Source organism: Homalodisca vitripennis, chromosome 4 (assembly GCF_021130785.1).
Source record: "Homalodisca vitripennis isolate AUS2020 chromosome 4, UT_GWSS_2.1, whole genome shotgun sequence".
In the NCBI taxonomy this organism is placed as follows: domain Eukaryota; kingdom Metazoa; phylum Arthropoda; class Insecta; order Hemiptera; family Cicadellidae; genus Homalodisca; species Homalodisca vitripennis.
This window is the reverse complement of record NC_060210.1, coordinates 156595581-156616909: the sequence shown is the minus strand read 5'-3', so window position 1 is coordinate 156616909 and position 21329 is coordinate 156595581. Positions and strand designations below refer to the sequence as shown.

At 34.8% G+C, this 21329-nt stretch overlaps 1 protein-coding gene across 1 annotated transcript in view; it reads left to right on the top strand.

The window, feature by feature from the left end:
• The window catches only part of LOC124360381 (WD repeat-containing protein 46), a 35680-nt gene that overhangs the window by 6649 nt on the left and 7702 nt on the right, over positions 1 to 21329 (top strand). The window contains exons 5-11 of the mRNA XM_046813959.1: positions 178 to 328; positions 713 to 848; positions 6517 to 6616; positions 7724 to 7880; positions 9527 to 9680; positions 14197 to 14291; positions 15312 to 15407. Coding sequence (XP_046669915.1) covers positions 178 to 328; positions 713 to 848; positions 6517 to 6616; positions 7724 to 7880; positions 9527 to 9680; positions 14197 to 14291; positions 15312 to 15407 — 889 coding nt within the window. The remainder of the gene's footprint in view (positions 1 to 177; positions 329 to 712; positions 849 to 6516; positions 6617 to 7723; positions 7881 to 9526; positions 9681 to 14196; positions 14292 to 15311; positions 15408 to 21329) is intronic.

Below are 21329 nucleotides of genomic sequence, written 5' to 3'. Positions count from 1 at the left end.
AAATTTACCATTCCATATATATTTAATGTTAAGTGCAAATAAATTGAGTTGAATCAGTTATATAATGGAAGATATCAAATACGTTTTCTACTAACTATGTTTTTAACAGTGTATGTTGAATTTAGAATCTATTGTTATAACTGAATAATAATGTTACATAATGAAATGTGTCTGTAGGTGGCTTCATCAAGAAACAATGTTTGCCGTTGCACAGAAGGATTGGGTGTACATGTATGATAACCAAGGAGTTGAGCTGCATTGTATTAAGTCCCTTAACAAAGTGATACGAATGGAATTTCTGCCTTATCACTTCTTGCTGTCCACTGGAGTATGTATAAGTTTTTTTAATTATTTGTTGAGTGTTTATAAAAATGTTGATTCTATTACGAAAGATTCCCATTAGCCTAAATCAGTTTGTTTATTTGTACTTCCTAGAAGGGTTCTATTTTTTAATTTAATTTATATTAATTAATTTTTTTTACATTACTAAAATGTAAATGTAAAATTGTTTATAGAATTGATGTGAACTTGTTTTACATTAAATATTCCTAATTTTAATGATCTTTTCAATTTTTCTGTTTACAACTGTGGTTTTGATATTTGATTTATTAAGAAAAAATGTTATGAAAAAAACTCTACATTAGCCTTTTGTTTTTATTTGTTTATTTGATTACATTATTTGAAAATTAATTGTATTTAATTGTTTTTATAGAGTGAAAATGGATTTCTTGGATGGCTGGACACATCTATTGGAAAAATGGTGAGCCAGTTCAACAGCAAGCAAGGAAGACTGAAAGTAATGACTCAAAACCCGAGTAATGCTATTATCTGTCTGGGGCACACGAATGGTAAAAATTACTTCTCATTATTAATTAGTTGCCCTCTATAAGGGGGGTTATCTGACCAGAAAAAAGGGAGTAACCTGGGTACTTTATGCAACAAGAAAAAATAGGAAATTAAGACAGGAGTCTCGTTTTAGAGCTGGACAAGTCTCAAACAATTTGTATTCCCTCATTGTAATTATGGCAGAAAAAAATAATTTGAAACATTTCTTGATCCTAGGGCTTATCAGTTCTATTTATTGTGTTTGCTACTTAAGGTGTATAAGATTGAGGAAGTGCGGTTGACGGTAATACCGAATTGTGTGCATAGTGCGTCAACTTTGCATGATCATGATAAAGGGTGGTGTGATCGATGATGTTTTCGCTAGCCGCCTCTGCCTCCTATTAATCTAAGATTGTGTATTAGTATTGATTCTAGTCATGTCATATTGGGGTGTTTCAGAGAATGCTTGACTACAAGAGCTTTGCTGCAGGAGAAAGCTACACCACAGTCAGCTCTGGTCCTACCATAAGGGACTCTGTTCCTTTTTTGGCGAGTGTATCCAGTATTTCATTACCATGAATGCCCATGTGGCCCGGCACCCTACCGAGTATAACTCTATTCTTTCTTGTCAGTTCTACCAGAGCATTCTTGCATTCCCAGACTACTTTCTAAACAAACAAGCAGGTGTCAAGTGCCTTTAGTGCAACCTGGCTGTCAGAGAGTATCAAATACTTTTACACCTCCTTTTAGCCTCACTTGTATGAGTCTTCTGGCGCATGATTCTATTCCGGTGACTTCCGCTTGGAAGACCATGGCGTTTTTTCACAGGGACACAGCTAGACTAACTACTGGTCCGTATATTCCGAATCCCGCCCTAGAATCAAGGCGCGAACCATCTGCATAAAACTTCTGGACTCCTGTAGTAGGGTAGTCCCTCCTTTTTACTCTATTTTTCCCTATCTTCAATAAAGACTGTGTATTGGTTTTCAAAGGATTATTTCTTAACCATTGCTTCTGACACGTTGGTTAGCATTTTAGCCTCAGGAAATTCCTGGGTTATTTTTATGTGACCTTCTGAGGAGGTTGTCTTTATTACCTTTGTACCAAGAAGCTTCGTTGCCCTTAGAGTGGGTGTCTTCATCACCTCCTGCCCCAGGACCGCAGTGTATCCCATGACCGCTCCAAGTGCCAGGGTTGGACAGGAGCTCATTGCTCCTGTGATGCTTATGCAAGCTAGCCTTTGAAGACTCTGTAGCCTCTTGGCAGCTGTTTTTGTTCTACTTTTGCCCACCACACTAATGCAACATATGTGACCATTGGTTTTATAATGGTCTCATATATCCAGTAAATAATTTTTGGTTTCAATTCCCATTTCAATCCAAAGAGTCTTATACAGACCTCCAAGGCCTTTGTCGCTTTGATATCATGTAGGGTTCCAAGTCAACCTCTCATCCATGACTATGCCCAGATACTTGACTTCTTTTTAATGTTTTATCCTGATTCCTTCCAGGACAGGTTGTACTAGCTGGAACCTTATTTTCCTGGTAAAGGTTATCATATTTGTTTTTGATGGGTTAATCCCAAGACCTTACCCATGTCACCAGTTGCTTCTGAAATTTATTTCGTCTTGAATGAGGCGTTGCAGCGTGCCTTTGTTTTTTCCTTTGACCATAAGCACTAGGTTGTCAGCATAACATGGTAGACTTATTCTCCTCTTTTCTGCTTTTATTAGAAAGTTATCCATTGTCACTATTACCCACAGGAGGGGAGACAGAACTCCTTCCAAGGGGCAGTCTTTTTGGGCTGTGATAGGGACCGAACTTCGTCCCTGAACTTTGCTTTAACTTGTCTGCGTTTTAGGAGGACTACTTTCCTTTTGACAGCATCCTGGGGAATTCCAAACTGTTCCAGAGCTGACTCCATGGATTGATAAATACGCTGATAGGGCTTTCTCTTCTTTGAAGGTGTCCTCAACCGCTTCCACTTGAATGTGGAGAGAGGTGGTCGTTGACTTACATACACATGTTGATATAGACTGAGGGGGGTAGACTGTGAGGTTTCGTCCCTAATATGTCTATTAATTTTTTTACCATGAAAGAGATTAGGCTTATGGGTCTATACAAGTTGGGTTGAGTCGGATCCCTGTCTTTTTTCCGAACAAACACTACAAGTGCCGTCCCCTAATTCTTTGAAATAAATCCTAGGGCGTAGCTCCTTCTAAACAGAGTAATCAGGGTATATAATAAGATGTCCAGCCCTTCTTGAAGAAGAGGCAGAAAAACTCTGTCTGCCCCAGGAGATTTAAATGGCTTCAAGGATTTTATTGCCTATTTAATTCTTTCAGATGTAAGGATTCTTTATAACTGCTGTCTGGATTTAGCTACCACCTGACCAGATCACTCCCCGATTAGAGAATAAGAAACCTCATTTCGAGTCAAGTGACTGCCCAGAAAGTGCGTTTCCAACAGCAGATCTAGAGTCTCCTTCTTGTTCACTGTAAGGAAACCATTGGCCTTTGCTAATGACCCCATTGGGTTAAAGTGATTGTATTGGTGAGTTTTATGAAGCCTGGCAGCCTCTGGTAGGCTATTGATGATTTTGCAGGTTCTTTTATTTTTCCTAATTTCTTTTTATATTCGTTTAGGGCACATAGATAAGGGATTCAATCATCTGTTCTTTTTGCCCATTTTAATATATGTTTTTTAAGTGTTTCTAACCCCCAAATCCACCAAGGCACATTTTTCTTTAGCCTGTTTTGTCTGAGGGGGTAGTTTTTCTCATATGCCTGTGTAATAGCTTGTTCAACTAGTTGAGCTGACCTTTCTAATTCAACTTCACTTTTCTGGTAGGGTTCTATTTCTTCCAACTCTTCGACTAAGGACACTCGATATCTCTCCAGTTAGTGGATTTCGGAATCCTGTAGGTCACACTCACCTCAACTTCTGCCTCTATGTCGAACCTAATGGGGGAAAGTGAGGCTTCCTGTGAAATGTGCCACCTTTCTATGTTTATGTTTTTGAGTCCTTTAGATAAATTTATAGCCAGAACTTTTTCTCTTGCTCTAGTAATAAATGTGGGAATAGACCTTCTATTTTCTAGAACTAAGTCATTTGAGAACAAAAACTGCAGGAGCTCCTCATCTCTTAGGTTGATGTTGGTGATGCCCCAGAAGGTGTAGTGAGTGTTGCAGTCACAGCTGAGGATGAGGGCTGCATCTCTTTCTCCACAGTGCTGCAGTAGTTTGTGTATTTCCATTGGTGGGCAGTGTGCCGACAGGTTGGGGAAGTAGGCTGAGACTTTAATAATCTCTTTATCACATTGTTGTGAGGCTACATTCACAGACACCACCCTTGTGATTAGATCTGTAACAGGTAAAGCAGTTATATGTTTTGAAGTTAAAACACATGCTCTTGAATTGAATGATCATAAATGAGATTACCAACCTGTCGTTAATCCTCTGCCGTAACCTCTTTTGATCTAAGGTTCCTGGATTAGGATGATATCCAGGCCTGTGGTGATATACTGTCTACTCGGGATGTTGGTTGCGCCCTTGGCATGGTGAAAGTTAATCTGTATGAGGTCCATACTTACGCCTTTTTATGACCTCCTGCTGGTGTTCCCTCCTTGTCCATCCTCTTAGAGTGTTTGAGGAGGGCACCTCCTTTTCTTCCCCTAGCTGAAACATATGGTTCTTTTAAAGTGGGTCTCTTCTTCAGGAAGAGGGAGCACGTTGGTTTATCTTTTTGCACCGCTGCGCTGTCTTTGGGAATAGACCTCTCTGGTAAGGTATGTAAAGGTTTATGTGATACCTTTGCGGTCTCTTCCACTTCCATCTCCTCAGCAGTGTCCTTTTCTATGGTAACAGTCTCAGATTTCTCTGAAGCCTCCCCCACCTTTTTATGCTCTCAGTGTTCCCCTGGTGTTTTTCTTCAGTCTTAACTGAATTTTCCCAAACTTATAGCTGATCCATGGACCCTCTTTCTCAAGCTTGTTTGCTTGTCTACTGCTAGGGTAAGTAGCATTGACTTTCTCTCGTTACTTCTGCGCAAAAAGTTCCATTCACCAGCTGATAGCCCTTTATTTTGTGCTTTTAAGCACTTCTTTATCTTGTCGGTGGATTCGTTTATACTTTTTGGAAAATAGGCAATTACGATTTCTCCCTCCCTGAGGAACAAACCTCAGACTGTCCCCCTCCCAAGGCTTAATGGGAATGTGTTTCCTCTCAACCATTCGGCAGTTTTGTTGTTTTCACCTGTGAAAATCAGGACTCCTTGTCTCCTGTTAATCCTGTAGAAGCTTGGAGAGTTAGGTCCCTCCTGTTCTTCCACGATCACTTCCAGGATGAGGTTCTGTATTTCTTCGATCTGTTCAGATGAGAACAGATAAATCAATATGTAATATTCCTACCCTTATACCTTCTGCAGTTTGTATGACGGTTTTGAGGAGGTGCAGATTGCTGTCTATTTCTAGTTTTCTTTCTCTGATGAGCTTCCAGCGTTGAGCCATCAGAGTGAGGTCTTCTTTTATTACTAAACTGCATTTAGTAATATTTATAAATTATTTTTATTGGTTATCTATGTCTGTATAGTTAGCATTAAAATCCTTATGGTATAGGCCTAGCGCTTTTCTTCAAAAAAGCATAAGAATGTTATACAAATTTCATCAAAATTCAAAATAAAAATTTCTAACAAAGATTATCAAACACATAACTTAAGTAAGTTCCAACAGTATGATTTTTTTTCAGATGTGTCAAACAAAAAAGAGAAGTTAAAAATCTTTTAAAACTATATATATAGTTTTGGTATATTAATTTTTTGTTGAAAAACTTCATATCTTTAAATTGTTATGAAATAATAGTTCTAAAATACCTAGTTAGTAAGTTATGATTTTATTTAACAGGTACTGTGCCTATGTGGAGCCACATTGCCCATGATTTTCTAGTCAAGATGTTGTGTCGTAAACATCCTATCTTAATCAGAGTCGTCAATAACACTGGACATTAAGATATTAACATTGAACGTTTGTGTGCAGGTACTGTGAATATGTGGAGCCCCAATGTGCGTGATCCTCTAGTTAAGATGTTGTGTCACAAGCAGCCCATCTCCAGCATAGCCGTCAATAACACTGGACATTAAGATATTAACATTGAACATTTGTGTGCAGGTACTGTGACTATGTGGAGCCCCAATGTGCGTGATCCTCTAGTTAAGATGTTGTGTCACAAGCAGCCCATCTCCAGCACAGCCGTCAATAACACTGGACATTAAGATATTAACATTGAACGTTTGTGTGCAGGTACTGTGACTATGTGGAGCCCCAATGTGCGTGATCCTCTAGTTAAGATGTTGTGTCACAAGCAGCCCATCTCCAGCATAGCCGTCAATAACACTGGACATTAAGATACTAACATTGAACGTTTGTGTGCAGGTACTGTGACTATGTGGAGCCCCAATGTGCGTGATCCTCTAGTTAAGATGTTGTGTCACAAGCAGCCCATCTCCAGCATAGCCGTCAATAACACTGGACATTAAGATACTAACATTGAACGTTTGTGTGCAGGTACTGTGACTATGTGGAGCCCCAATGTGCGTGATCCTCTAGTTAAGATGTTGTGTCACAAGCAGCCCATCTCCAGCATAGCCGTCAATAACACTGGACATTAAGATACTAACATTGAACGTTTGTGTGCAGGTACTGTGACTATGTGGAGCCCCAATGTGCGTGATCCTCTAGTTAAGATGTTGTGTCACAAACAGCCCATCTCCAGCATAGCCGTCAACAACACTGGACAGTAAGATACTAACATTGAACGTTTGTGTGCAGGTACTGTGACTATGTGGAGCCCCAATGTGCGTGATCCTCTAGTTAAGATGTTGTGTCACAAACAGCCCATCTCCAGCATAGCCGTCAATAACACTGGACATTAAGATACTAACATTGAACGTTTGTGTGCAGGTACTGTGACTATGTGGAGCCCCAATGTGCGTGATCCTCTAGTTAAGATGTTGTGTCACAAGCAGCCCATCTCCAGCATAGCTGTCAATAACACTGGACATTAAGATACTAACATTGAATGTTTGTGTGCAGGTACTGTGACTATGTGGAGCCCCAATGTGCGTGATCCTCTAGTTAAGATGTTGTGTCACAAACAGCCCATCTCCAGCATAGCTGTAAATAACACTGGACATTAAGACACTAACATTGAATGTTTGTGTGCAGGTACTGTGACTATGTGGAGCCCCAATGTGCGTGATCCTCTAGTTAAGATGTTGTGTCACAAACAGCCCATCTCCAGCATAGCCATCAATAACACTGGACAGTAAGATACTAACATTGAATGTTTGTGTGCAGGTACTGTGACTATGTGGAGCCCCAATGTGCGTGATCCTCTAGTTAAGATGTTGTGTCACAAACAGCCCATCTCCAGCATAGCCGTCAACAACACTGGACAGTAAGATACTAACATGTTCTTGTCTAAACTCTGCCTGTTATAAAATTTATTTTATTTACCACTTATCAGTTCCAATCAAAATAAAATCTATATAGTTATAAAAAAAATTCTCCCAATTTTGCACTTAACTCTCTATTTACCACCTTTTACTTTTAGAATAGATACAAAATTCAAAATATTTTTAGAAGTTTAATAAAAACACTAATAGGAACAATAGTTAGATTTAGTTTATTTCAAAATTGTTCTACTAATACACAAAAAGGTCGAAATTATACCTACCTATAACTGAGTAGTGGAGTGAAATGAACAAAAAAAATCTAAAACTAGAACATTATAATAATGTGCATTGTAATAATTACAGTAAACACGATTTTAATTTTAGGTTTATTTATGAAAGTTAAATTTCTGTTTTCCTTGCTTAATTATTTATGTTTTGTCTTGTGTAAGGTACATGGTGACTGCATCAGTAGATCGCAGTATAAAAGTCTGGGATGTGCGAAGAATGGCTGGGCCATTGCAAGATTACAGGATGTATTCTGTTACCAGTAATGTAGCCTTTAGTCAACGGGACCTTGTAGCCACATCATCAGGAAACATTGTAGAGGTTAGTCAAATTACTGTTTACTAGGCCTACCTACAAGTTCTGTATGAAAAACCATGCACAGTAAAAATATTACATTTATAAAATTATGTTGGTGTGTACTTTTTTATGATTTCCCTCAAGAATGCAGTGTATGTTCCCAAAATTTCACCAGAACACATTTTTGGGTAGTAAATTTCCTTGCTACATTGGTATATTTGTACTGCAATATAGCTGGTTTCTACTGTAGTTAGGTCCACTAATTAAATTTGGAAGTTAAAAATTGTTTCAGTAACATTTATTTATATCTTTAAAAAAGTATTAAAGTAACACAGTGTTACCTAAAATACTAGAAGAACTAGAGATACTATTAGTAAAACTAATGTACTACTTGTGTAGTACTAAAATAGTAAAACTAGAGTTATAAGTTAAAGAAGATATGCTTTTTCCATAATAAGTAAAATAATTGAAGTGATAAAATACAACTGTTGAGTAGACTGCATTGAAATAAGATTCTTATTTTAGAATATTAGTTATATTTTAGTTTATTTTAGGAACACGTTGATTGATAAGACATCAGTTTTATAACATCACATAAAAAACTTATGTTATAACATTGTGTTTATTTTCCTAAAGTTTATAGTTTTAGATAGATAAAAATCAGCTTTACTAAATATTTGTGATAAATAAATTATTTTGTGATTGCTTCATGTTATAATTGTATTCTAAAATGCATTTTCTAATAAAACAAAAAATTAAAAATAAAAGAAATCTAACATATTTTACTATGTACAAAGTAAACAGAATTTAAAAAATTAATATTTTCCATCACTTTGTATCCCCTTAGAGATGATATAATGCATTCGCCAAAGAAAAGATACAATATTAAAGTGATAGGTTTAAACATATGAATGTTATAAATGTTGTCTATATTATTTATCACAAAATTATGCTGTGTTCACAAGACATGTAAATCTTTATTTGAAATTATAAATCCAAATAAAACAAATTTATAATAAACATTTTTATGCATAACTCAACTCACTAATATAAGAGTACCCATATATCTTTTTTAATATCTAGTTTTGATGAAACTTTCGTTACTTACACACAGCCTACTGTTGATGTTTTAAATCCTATTTTACAACTAATGAATTTTAAATTAATACAGAATATTAAATTCAACAAAAACTGACACCTAATATGTGACGTCATGTATGTACAGTCAGCAAAATCAGTTTGACGGTGGACTTATGACAAGTGCACAGTGATGTCAGCTGATTGGACACTGGCTGACTTACGCACACAAAAAAAACGGTTGACACATTTTAAGATGTGTTGTGTTGTCTGCAAGTTGCCTTTTCTTATCAATCTGGTGCACAAATCGGTAATTTGCGTAATGTCCATCAGCTGTTATCCACGAATAGATGGGCTCCATTGCACGAACATAAACCTAGAAAATATGAATTTCAGTTCAAATATTGTTTTAAAAAATAGCAATATTTCCTTACTTTAGTTAACTACCTCCAATTTTTTCCATCTACTGATACTAACCAGACTACATAAAGCTCATACATAAAAAAATCACATTACAATATTGTACATCACTGTACAATTTGAATATGCATTTTTGTTTTATTTTGATTTACAAATCTGTTTTCCATTTTTAGATCTACAATGACTTCTATACTGAAGGTGAAAAAGTCAAACGGCCATACTTAAAACAAAAACTGTACAAGGCTGTAGAAAACTTACAGTTTTGTCCTTTTGAAGATGTCTTAGGAGTTGGAACTTACAATGGTTTTACAAGTCTTCTAGTTCCAGGTCTGTTATTATTCTTAGAACTGCTACTAGTCCTATTGTCTGTATCTTCTGTAGTTCTTCTTCACCATAAAACTTCTTAACTATTAAACCATTTCAAAACTACTAATAGTATTATTTATAGCACCATATAAAGATAATATCTATACAATAAGTAACACATTAATATGTATTAAATAATTACTTATGTTATAACTATCTGCATTTAAATTGTGTGATTTAAACAGTTGTTGTTATTTTATTTTAAGCCAGCATTATGAAAAATAGTACAACTGTAGTAGTTTAGTCACTACAATAATTACAAAGTAGTATGAGTTCATTCCACATTAAAAATAATCACAGTAAGTATACAAACTTACCCAATAATGTAAATTCCTTACACATACATCAATACTGCAAGTACAGTAGAACGTCGGTTATCCGAACGTCAATTATCCGAACACGAAAAAAGGTTGCGTGTAACCTGAACTAGACCAAACGTCACCGCGTAATAAACAGTCGTCAGTTTGACCTTGGTAGTCGGCGCCGCCGTGCGACGTAGCAGACGTTAGACGGCACTCACAGCAGTCGCTTCCTTGTCAATCATTCACTCGCATAGTGCAGCGCTGAAAGTACATTACAGTTTAGTTTATAATTTGTGAAGTTAAGTTTGTTTGGAAAGTACAGTACAGTTTAGTTTATAATTTATGAAGTTAATAGTATTGGACTGTACAGTAGTTTCAAGAACATCCAGTAAGTTAGTTTTTTCTTTTATTCTGTACATTATTGTTGTTTTAAGGTTAGATTAGTTGTAATATTGTAGGCCGTAGGATGTTTATAATTTGACATGGCGACCTCTAGTAAACCTAATAAAAGAAGCAGAAATGTTTTATCTATTGAATCAAAATTAAAAATCATTGAAAAACTAGAAAAAGGTGAAACAGGCACATTTTTAGCAAAACAATTTAACGTTGGCAAGGCAACAATATCAGAGATAAAAAGTAAAAAATCTGAAATCCTTAAATTTGCCTCCAAACTGGACAGCGAAGATGGATCTAGAAAAAGGAAATCGATGAAAAGACCTCAAGATGAAAAATTAGAAGAGGCGATGTATCTATGGTTCATTCAAAGGCAAACAAAGGGGGAACCAATATCAGGCCCTTTGCTTTGTGAAAAAGCCATCCAAATCAATAAAAAACTTGGTGGGTCAGCCGACTTCAAGGCTAGTACAGGGTGGTTGAAGAATTTTAAATCACGCCATGGTATACGTGAGCTTGACATACAAGGTGAAATATTATCTGGAGATTCTGCAGCTGCAGAAAAATATATAAAGAGACATTTTCCAAACTGTTAAAAGATGAAGGATATTCATTGGATTTGGTATACAATGCTGATGAAACAGGCCTTAATTGGAAGGCACTGCCGCGTAAATCATTGGCATCAAAACGAGAAAAGGCGGCGCCAGGATTTAAGGTTAGCAAGGAGCGTGTAACACTCATGGTTGCAGCAAACGCTACTGGTACGCATGCATTGCCTCTCCTAATGATAAGCAAATCTAAAAAGCCTAGGTGTTTTAAAAATGTGACTTGTTTACCTCTTACCTACAAATCACAAAAGAATGCGTGGATGAATTGTGAAATTTTTTTAGACTGGTTTACTAATGAATTTATCCCTGATGTCAAAAAGTACAAAAAAGATAACAATAAGCTGGGGAAAGTACTTCTCGTTATAGACAATGCCCCAACCCACCCGGATGTTGAAATATTGAACTCAATCGACGAGGACTTTAAAGTGACCTATTTACCACCTAACGTGACAGCGTTACTTCAGCCCATGGACCAGGGCGTTATAGAAAAGCTTAAAAGGATGTACAAAAAGCAAGTTCTTCGTCGCTTGTTACTTGCTGATGCCAATGAAGAAAGTGTTGTGCAATTTGCCAAAAAACTCAATGTCAAAGATTGTTCTTACATGATAGCAGACTCTTGGAGCACCATGAAAGAAAGCAACTTAAAAAATGCTTGGAACAAAATTTTAGAAAAGACTCGTGAAAACATAGAGCCTAAAGTTACAGACCAGGAAGATGTTGATGAATTTTTGGAGTTGTATGGAGAAGTTCCTGGATTTTCAGAATGTGACATACAAGATACTGAAGATTGGCTAACAATGGACAATGACCCAGGCTTCCAGATCCTTAATGATGAGGAAATTGTTTCTCTGGTGCTGGCTGAAGATACCACCCAGCATGACAGCGATGAAGACTGTAACACAGATACTGCAGAAAGCACCAAGAATCGTCCAAGTCATGAAGAAGCTTTTTCGGCATTTAATACTGCGATGTCTTGGCTTGAAAAGCAAGAGGAGAGCTGCCCAACTCAGCTTTTACTGCTAAAGAGGCTTAGGGACTTAGCAGCTAAAAAACGGTCCTCAAGTTTAAAGCAAAAGACAATAAAAGACTATTTTACAAAGTAATTCCAATGCAATACATTACAGTATTAAAAATGTTACTTTATCATATTTTTATGTTTCTATTTTTTTTTTAATTTGACATTACTCTTTATAAAATGTGTGAATATTATATTAACTTCAGTACAAAATTACATAAAAGAGTTGATTAATATAATAAAAGTATTATGTATACGTAAATATGTTGTGTTTTTAATTTCCACATGCTTAATCAATAATTTACCTATCAGTAAGCGCCTCAAATGGCATTATTAAAACTATGTTTGATTATCCGAATATTTGATTATCCGAACACCCTCAGGTCCCAATTAGTTCGGATAACCGACGTTCTACTGTAAATAAATTTACCTAAAGTTGTCATTGTCCCAAGCAGCAGTTTAGATCCTCACTTAACTGTAGACAGAGGACATTTCATTTTGTTCTTATGACTTTACTTGACATGTTTTCCTTCTACACGACGCTGTGTTCTACAATATTAAATTGATCAGCTGATTTGTCATCATTTGATAACTTTGAATGGAAAATATGTTGAGTAAAGACATAAGAACAGAATGAAATGTCCTCTGTCTGCAGTTTAGTGAGAATCTAAACTGCTTGAAACAATTCTAACTAAAATAGCTAAATCGCATAGAAATACTGAGACTTCACTTGAAACTGCAGTAGCACTGCGAATTCATCGAACATGTCTGTCATGGTTCAATGAAGACTGCTGTTAGATTGTACTTCTATGTAAAGATTTTTAATCAACCATAAACATATATGGAAAAAAATGAAGGACCAATTTTTTGTTTTGAAAGAAGGTGATTGCTCTTTTGAAATATAATAGATCATGGTAAATCTTCATACCTTTTTCAATTGGCCAGTATAAAATGAAGCTGTATGCAAAATTTCATGATAATGATCAAGGCATGTAGATTTGTCAGTAATGTGACTTAATCTCCATTACTAAACACAAACAAATATTAGAAATGCACAGAAGGTAAAGCTGAATTAGAGGTCTTGCTCTGAATGATCCAGACATTGTTCTTAGAATGATTGAAAGCATTTCTTAGTCTTTTTAGAACAATATTTATTTTCCATTAGTTACTTTTGGAAAGTGCCAAAGATGTTTGTATAGACATAAATTGACCATATGTTCTAAACGGAATATTGGACACTTTTAAATGTTAATTATTCTCATGTAATTATTTATTACTTAATTGCATTGAAAAAGTATATATTTTTGATATATTGTTACTTTTAGTTTCATTAAAAGTAGAGGGAAATTTTTCTATGATGACAGTAATTAGGAATCTACTTCTTAGAGGAATGAACTCATTTTAGCAAGTCATTGTTAAATGTCACCACTATTCTTATATTGTGTGCTATACACTACTTGATGGGGCCTGACAGTACAGTCTGACCCCTGATTTTAGCAAGTCATTGTTAAATGTCACCACTATTCTATATTGTGTGCTATACACTACTTGATGGGGCCTGACAGTACAGTCTGCCCCTGATTTTAGCAAGTCATTGTTAAATGTCACCACTATTCTATATTGTGTGCTATACACTACTTGATGGGGCCTGACAGTACAGTCTGACCCCTGATTTTAGCAAGTCATTGTTAAATGTCACCACTATTCTATATTGTGTGCTATACACTACTTGATGGGGCCTGACAGAACAGTCTGACCCCTGATTTTAGCAAGTCATTGTTAAATGTCACCACTATTCTATATTGTGTGCTATACACTACTTGATGGGGCCTGACAGTACAGTCTGACCCCTGATTTTGACTTATTATTTCGATGAAAATCATTTACATAAAAAAATACCAGTATTTTGTAGAATTATGGCTAACACAATTTTTTTAAATTATAATGTTAAATCCGTAAACAACTATATCCTATATCTAAATTTGGAACAAATGACTTTCCCTGACGCAGCTTTGAAATTTATAGACATCTGGAAAAAGTGCTGCTATAACTTTGGAATACAGCGATAAACCTTCTCCAGCTTGTAATAACTTATGTTTATTTAGAGTTAATATATAATGTTACATTTAAACATGAATACATGATTTTGTCTGCTTTAGGGAGTGGAGAACCAAACTTTGATGCTTTTGAAGCAAATCCTTTCCAGAGCAAAAGCCAGCGTCGTGAAGCTGAAGTTAAAGCACTTCTGGAGAAAGTAAGAAACCACATTGAATATTGATAAAGTTACATAGTAAGACAGGTTTATTTAGATTTAAATTATGATACAAGCAACTTTATTCATAGTTAACACAAATAAATATAATATGTGAATTAAAATGTAAATTTATTAAATATTAGAGCATAATCTTTACTATACATTTTATATATACTTTATTATTAGGCTGTAGTAATTCATAATTTTTTTCCTCTCCAGATTTTTTAGTACAATTTATTTTTAATGGATATAAATAAATAATTGTTATATTTTACCCTCCAAATGCTATATATAAACAGGGTGTTACAAGACTCCCTTCATTAACTTTAGAATACCGTTCCGTGGACCAAGAGGAGCTAAAAAATAAATGCAAACAATGGTCAATATCTTGCTTGATAAAAGTTCTTATATCTAATTACACATTTTGACACCTAGATCATACAATTTGGTACATAAATAATGTAGATATAACTCTAAGGGTTGCAATGCACAGATAATGATGTTGTAAAACTATGAAAATTTTGCTTGCCCACACCTTTGACTGTTCTTTAGTCTGTGGATCCACGTACTGTCCCCCATTTCATTGTTTGTTATGATTTTTCTTGGTCAATTGCTGAGTTTTGTGATTTTTTAACTCAACTCATCAACTTATGGTTGCCTAACCTTTCTGTCACCATCTTGTCAAAACAATCCTGGAAATTTGTAGGAATTCATCAGTAAGCTCTGAGATACAGTAGTACTACATTGATTGTAACGAATCCTTTTGTTGATATTCTCAACTTGTTTATAGGTGACCATGGATGGCCTGCCACTTCTATCTTCATTGTGGACGTTTCATTGTTGGGCCATTTCTGAATTTAATCTAAACTATTCTCAAACAACTCCTTTACTTGTACTTTTGATCCATACATCAATTAATTAGTACTACTACTACATAGGTAAATTTTAAGATAGTCACAATAATAAGGCTCTTGTTAGAAAAATTAAGGGAGAAATCTTTAAATGGATAAAATGTTACAGATTCAACCGGAGATGATTACTTTGGATCCAACAACAATAACTGAAGTTGATGTTCCATCTCTAAAAGATAAACTAGAAGCCAAGAAATCATTATTGGTAAGTTATTAGTAACTTATATTAGCAATTTAGTAGATATGTTTTTTTTTTGTTCTCTTAGGACAAGAAGCTTAAAAATTGCACGTAGTTCTGTAAGAACCTTTGCACTGCTTCCGGAGTGACAGGATATTCACAGGATGGGTGAGGTTAGGTAGTAAACTAGATTTATCGAATTGCCCATGAACCCCAGAATCTCGACATTTGCGGTTAGTGATGTGCTGCTCCTGGACATCCATAAAGTTGCCCGATTGAAGTGACACATCGGTTTTTGCTGTGCTCAGTGGTGAGTTCAACTGGAAGGTATAAACCAGCCAGAAGTGATCCCTGCTAGGAATAGTAGGTATGGTTATGTAATACATTGTATTATCTAGAATTGCCTATTTTATTCTATACGTCATAGTATTTGTACATATGGTTTTGTACGTCATAGTTTTCAATCAGTTGATGTACAATCTATAAACTTTATTGTTATTATGTCAATTTATAACCTTTATCAGGATTGAAGATAGAACACAATAATATATATTTATCGTTACTCGACTTTGACTCAAGTGACTCTGATCATAGTCAACTCTTTTTTTTAGCTTCGTAATGTTAATGTATTAAAAAAAATTATAATTGTTATTTAACTGGCTACCAATGATGTATATTGCCCATCATCGGTTAGCATCTGCGTAATTAACAATGACGGGCACTGCCTGTCACACTAAGTATGTAATTTGGAGTCGAAAAATACTCCCCATATAAATTATTAGCCAATCTGCTGTTAGTATAGGGACACAAGTAGTATATCACTTTATGTGGGGTGTCCCTAAACTTTCTGGCAACACTGTATATATATATTACCATTATATCAATGGTCTGTTAAAATATAACATATTTGATTTTGAAACAGGTCGACTCTCTCAAAATCGATTGGTGTTTACCGTTTCATCTATTGATTGTTTGTTTTGATTAGTTGCCGTCTGAAATGATGTCGTCTTTTCTGAGAGTTTAGGGGAACATACTCAATGACAGTAAAAATAAAGTAAGTCATTGTAACTTTGATGACGAAAATTTTTAGTGAAAGTTGCGATAATGAAAAGGCTTAACCTTCAAATTTGAGAGTGGCACACCACACAATTTTATTTTTATTCGTAGGTCTGGCATAGATCCAATTGTAGCTAGGCAAATACATAAAATATATATTTTTTTTTAATACAATTTTGTCGTGTTATATGGTCGTTAAATATTTTTAAATGACCGTAAGCACCCACATAATGATGTCCGTTGGAAAATAAAAATTTTAGTCATCATTGTTAGTCAATGGCTTAAAGCTCCATCTTTGAACATGGGATCTCTTTTATTGTATGCAAGGAAAGATAGACAATTTTATTTTGAGTAAAGGTGAAAATAGATATATGAATTTTTTAACTGTACTGCACATGATAAATGTAGAGTATAAGTAAAAACCGGGCTAAGTGCCAAAAATTAAGAAATTGAGTTTAGTATCAAAATGTGTGCTATAAGCCAACCCCAATACAGTATAAACCGGGCTATGTCGAGAAAAATCAATAATTCGTTCAAATCCTTGCCGTTAGAATGCGCATGGGCTATGTTCAAGGGTGACATCAGTAAAAACCGAGTCAAGTGCCGCGCGCAACACACGCCAGACTATACGTGTTTTGCAGGTTGTGTGTTGCCACAGACATTCTAACCACTGTATGAGGAGTGTGTGTTACCGCTTTACATTGTGATTAGATTGAGTTTGTGTTATCCATAATGGATGTGCCTTTAGTATTACCGATGTGTAAGAGACGAGCAAAGGGTGAAGCATCTTGTTTGTGGAAAGGAGTCTTGAACAAAATAACCCACAAAAAAGTTGATTGTTTGGAGCGACAACTGTGGGAGACAAAATAAAAACAAAATGTTGCTGTTTTTATGGAATTATTTAGTTTGTCGTGGTATCTCTGATGAAATTGAACATAAATATCTTGTGTCAGGCCATTCATATCTTACTTGTGATCGAGACTTTGCGCTCATCGAGAAAAAAAAGAGTAAGTAGGTGTGAAGTCCCACTAGACATAGTTCAAATTCTTGTAAGTGCCTCCCACAAAAAACAATTTTTTGCCACACTTATGGATGAAGATGACTCTTTTGATTTTAAGGAAAGTAGTAACAATTGTCTGATTACAAAGAAATTGGAAATATCCAAAGTCCAATGGCTAAACATTACAAGAACAAAACCATGTATAGTATTTGTGAAAAAAATCATGGACTGATATTGAAACTTGGCTTGAAATAAATGTGTTCAAAAAGGGGTTAAGAAAGAGGACATCTTGCAAAACCTATCCACTTTGCAAACAATAAACCTATTAACTAAAGAAAAAAAAGAAGACCTGAAAAAGATGATACCTTACCTCAAAGAAGAGAACAAAGACTTTTATAATAATTTAACTGCATAAAAGTTTCAGTGTTTCTGACTGTTAACTTTAGTTTAGTGTATAATATACTATCGAGTATTTGAGTAAAAGTTTAAAATAATTAAACTGGTATAACATTATAATTGTTTGTCTTTTTAACCTGTATTATTTTTTAACTACATGTTTGCTTACTCTTTCATTTTTCTGGTTTTTAAGTAGTAACATTTGTTTGGTACTTAGCCCTCTTTTTACATCAGTAAGTTGTGACATAGCCCGAAGTAAATGTGGCACTTAGCCCGGTTTTTACCTCAGTAAGTTGTGACATACCCCTTTTCAAAAAAAGTTGAATTCAATATTTTTTTTTCTTTGCTGTTGCCATGGTATATAATGCATTCTTCCACTGATACTATTAGTAGTGATGTATATTTTTTATTTAATATATTACAGTTAAAAAATATTTAATTATGACAATTATATGCAGTTTTCATGGATTATCTCAAAAGTAACTTTTTGGCACTTAGCCCGGTTTTTACTTATACTCTACAAATACAAAGAAAATACATTTATAACTGTATTTTACTCACCATAAAAATAAAACTTCAACAGAGTAATAATAATTCAATGGTAATAGAACATCATAAAGAAATACCTGATATCGGAATAGGTTAGAGAATATTGATATGAACTCATATTAAGTTGGCTAGAAGATTGAGAATAACTCCCTGAGCAACATGTGTGTTTTAGTAATCGGTTGTTTTAAACTAAACAAAAATACTCTCATAAGATTAGCATTAGAACATTGGAAGCCCTGTAATCAAATGTATTTCAAATCCAAAAAGTGCACACATAGAGTATAAGAGCTTTTGAACCATATATGTATATAAAATAATGGTTATTGACACTAACAATCGCTGTACAAATTATTTAATAATATAGATTCAAACGGTCTATACAAAGTTTGTAGTTTAACTATGAATTTTCATTCAGTCTTCAATTGTGATCCATTATATAACAATTCATTTAACACTGGTTAGGTCAGTAATACTCACTATAACATAGATCCAAATAAAAAAAATATGAAAATTCAGCAGGTTTTGCGAATAACAGCCGTTTGGGAGCAACTGATGTAAAGGATGTAAACAAATTATTTTCACTTTATAAATATAAAATGAGCAATAAAAATGTTTATTTAGTTAATAGTTTGTGCAGGTTTAACATTCCTCTTGTGATTACTATCAATATAGAAATAGAAGTCACTTAAAATTGATGTAACACTTTGGCTACCAAGAAATCAGAATGCTGTATTCAACACCTTCAAGACATTATTTGGCATCATCATACATAGCCTATTTGTTACATTGGTACAAGTATGTCAAAAATATTGCAAATTATTAATATAAAAGTCCAGATTATTATACAATTTACGTCATAATTAGGTAAATAATAGTGCAAGATTCTTCAAATTCTTCTATAGTATAGATGGACTTCACTACAAGCATATTGGCCAATCGTTTCATGAATGTCTTTTAATTCCCATTCCTAATGCTAGGTGGGAGCAGGTTGAGAAGTCTTGCGCCAGCGGAGGAGGGCTTCTTGGTGTAGAAGGTAGTCCTATGCGCTGGCAGGTCGAAGTCATTGGCACGCCTTATGTAATGTTCATAGTTATTCCCTCTCCTTGTCATATTGCAATTAAGAGCAAAGGATGTTACCTCTACAATGTATAGGGATGCTACTGTAGAGATTCTTAGTCTTTAACGTTTCTCTACAGCTGTCGTGGGGTTGAAGATCGGCTAAGATTCTCATTGCACGCTTTTATAGGATTAAGATGTGATGTAAATTGTCCTTTTAGTCCAGTCAATTTAGCCCAAAAATAGGGGTAACCTTGCATTAATTCCCAGAAAGCTGAAAATTTTCATAGATGTTAGGGACACCATTGTTATGAAATTGTGAAAAGTCCCCATCGATCCCATGTCTGCAAAAATCTTTATTCAAGGTCAAAGTTCACGAAAATTGGTTTTTAAAATTTTTCAGCAAAAAGGTTAGTTTTATGATAAAATATGTCAGAAAAAAATTGTAGATCATGCAATTATCTACAAAAATTGTTCTTACGCTTTTTTTCATAACACTAACCATTTTTGAGAAAAAACCATTACAGAATGTTCTTACGCTGTATTATCTGTAATATGTACACGTACCCACGCCTCCTATGAGGTAGTGTACCTAGCGTGTCTTTTTTAATGTGGTTTCCCCGGTAGGCCTACTCCACAGTCTATTCCAGTAAAATTTAATGAATGATTGGATATTCTTCTTCTTTTCAGTTGTTGCACTCTTGTCAGAGTGGTCGTTGTCGATCAGGTACAGCTTGAGTGACAAGTTCCGTTATACTTGGTTGTAAACATATTTTATTCATCATCATTTTTGAGAAAAAACAATTACAGAACTTTCTTACGCTGTATTGTCCATAATAAGCATGACTAAGCTGACTACAATATCATTGGGTTTGTAATATAAGTAAAACTATAATTTTGTGTAACTAATAGATTCACATTGACCAATAATTCTGAGAACATGATGTTAAAAAAACGGAGTCCCTAATTTTAAGAGACCTTGAGCCCTTGGCCCTTGGCAGTTCCGTCTGCCTGCTTTTCTGAGGTCGCACCTAAAGTTAGTCTTGAAAATTCTTAGTTATTTCAAATATTCTCTGCTAAAGTAAGTGTTGTTGAAATATGTCGCAATTCTGTTTTATTTACACTAACACTTTTATTTTCAAGTGAATGTGTTAGCGAGTATTCAAAAGGGGGGGATCAATTTACTGATTACTTGAAGAACGTAAATACAATGACAATTTTTTTGCAATGTCACAAACAATACACTCCTTAGAGTACAATTGCAGCAGCAAAACAGTAACATGAAGAGGAATCAGCTAGTACCTCTAAAACAAATCCTCCTCGAACTAGAGCACGTGTAAGTAAGTCATATTTTTCTTTTAAAAATTGTTATTTATTTTGCGGCGATGAGTTGAATGGGGAATACGAAAATGAACAAACACAGAAATCTCGTCGTAAAATTTGTAACATTACAACTCTTTCATTTAAAGACTCAATTATAAAAGCAGCTCTGTCTCGTTCTGATGACACTGCAAAAACTATTGTTGCTCTCATCGGGTTTGAACACGATTTAGTTGTTCCATAATGATTGCTTTGTTTCATTTTTAAAGACGACAACTGGAGGTCAAGTCGGTCGTCCTCAAAATGAAGCATTCAATCTCGCCATGGAGGAAATATTTTCATTTATTAAAAGTAGTGATAACTGCCAGTTTACGTTAGAGGAATTAAAAAATATTTGTAAGTTAATAACAGAACAGTTAAATTACGATTGAAGTTAAATTATGGTAATAGAGTAACTATTACTGAGAAACAAGGACAATTCACATTTGTATGTTTTCTTAGTAATTATCATAATATTATCAATCAAGCTTGGAGTGAAAAGAAAAAAAACCTAAAGGCAAAGAAGAGTGATT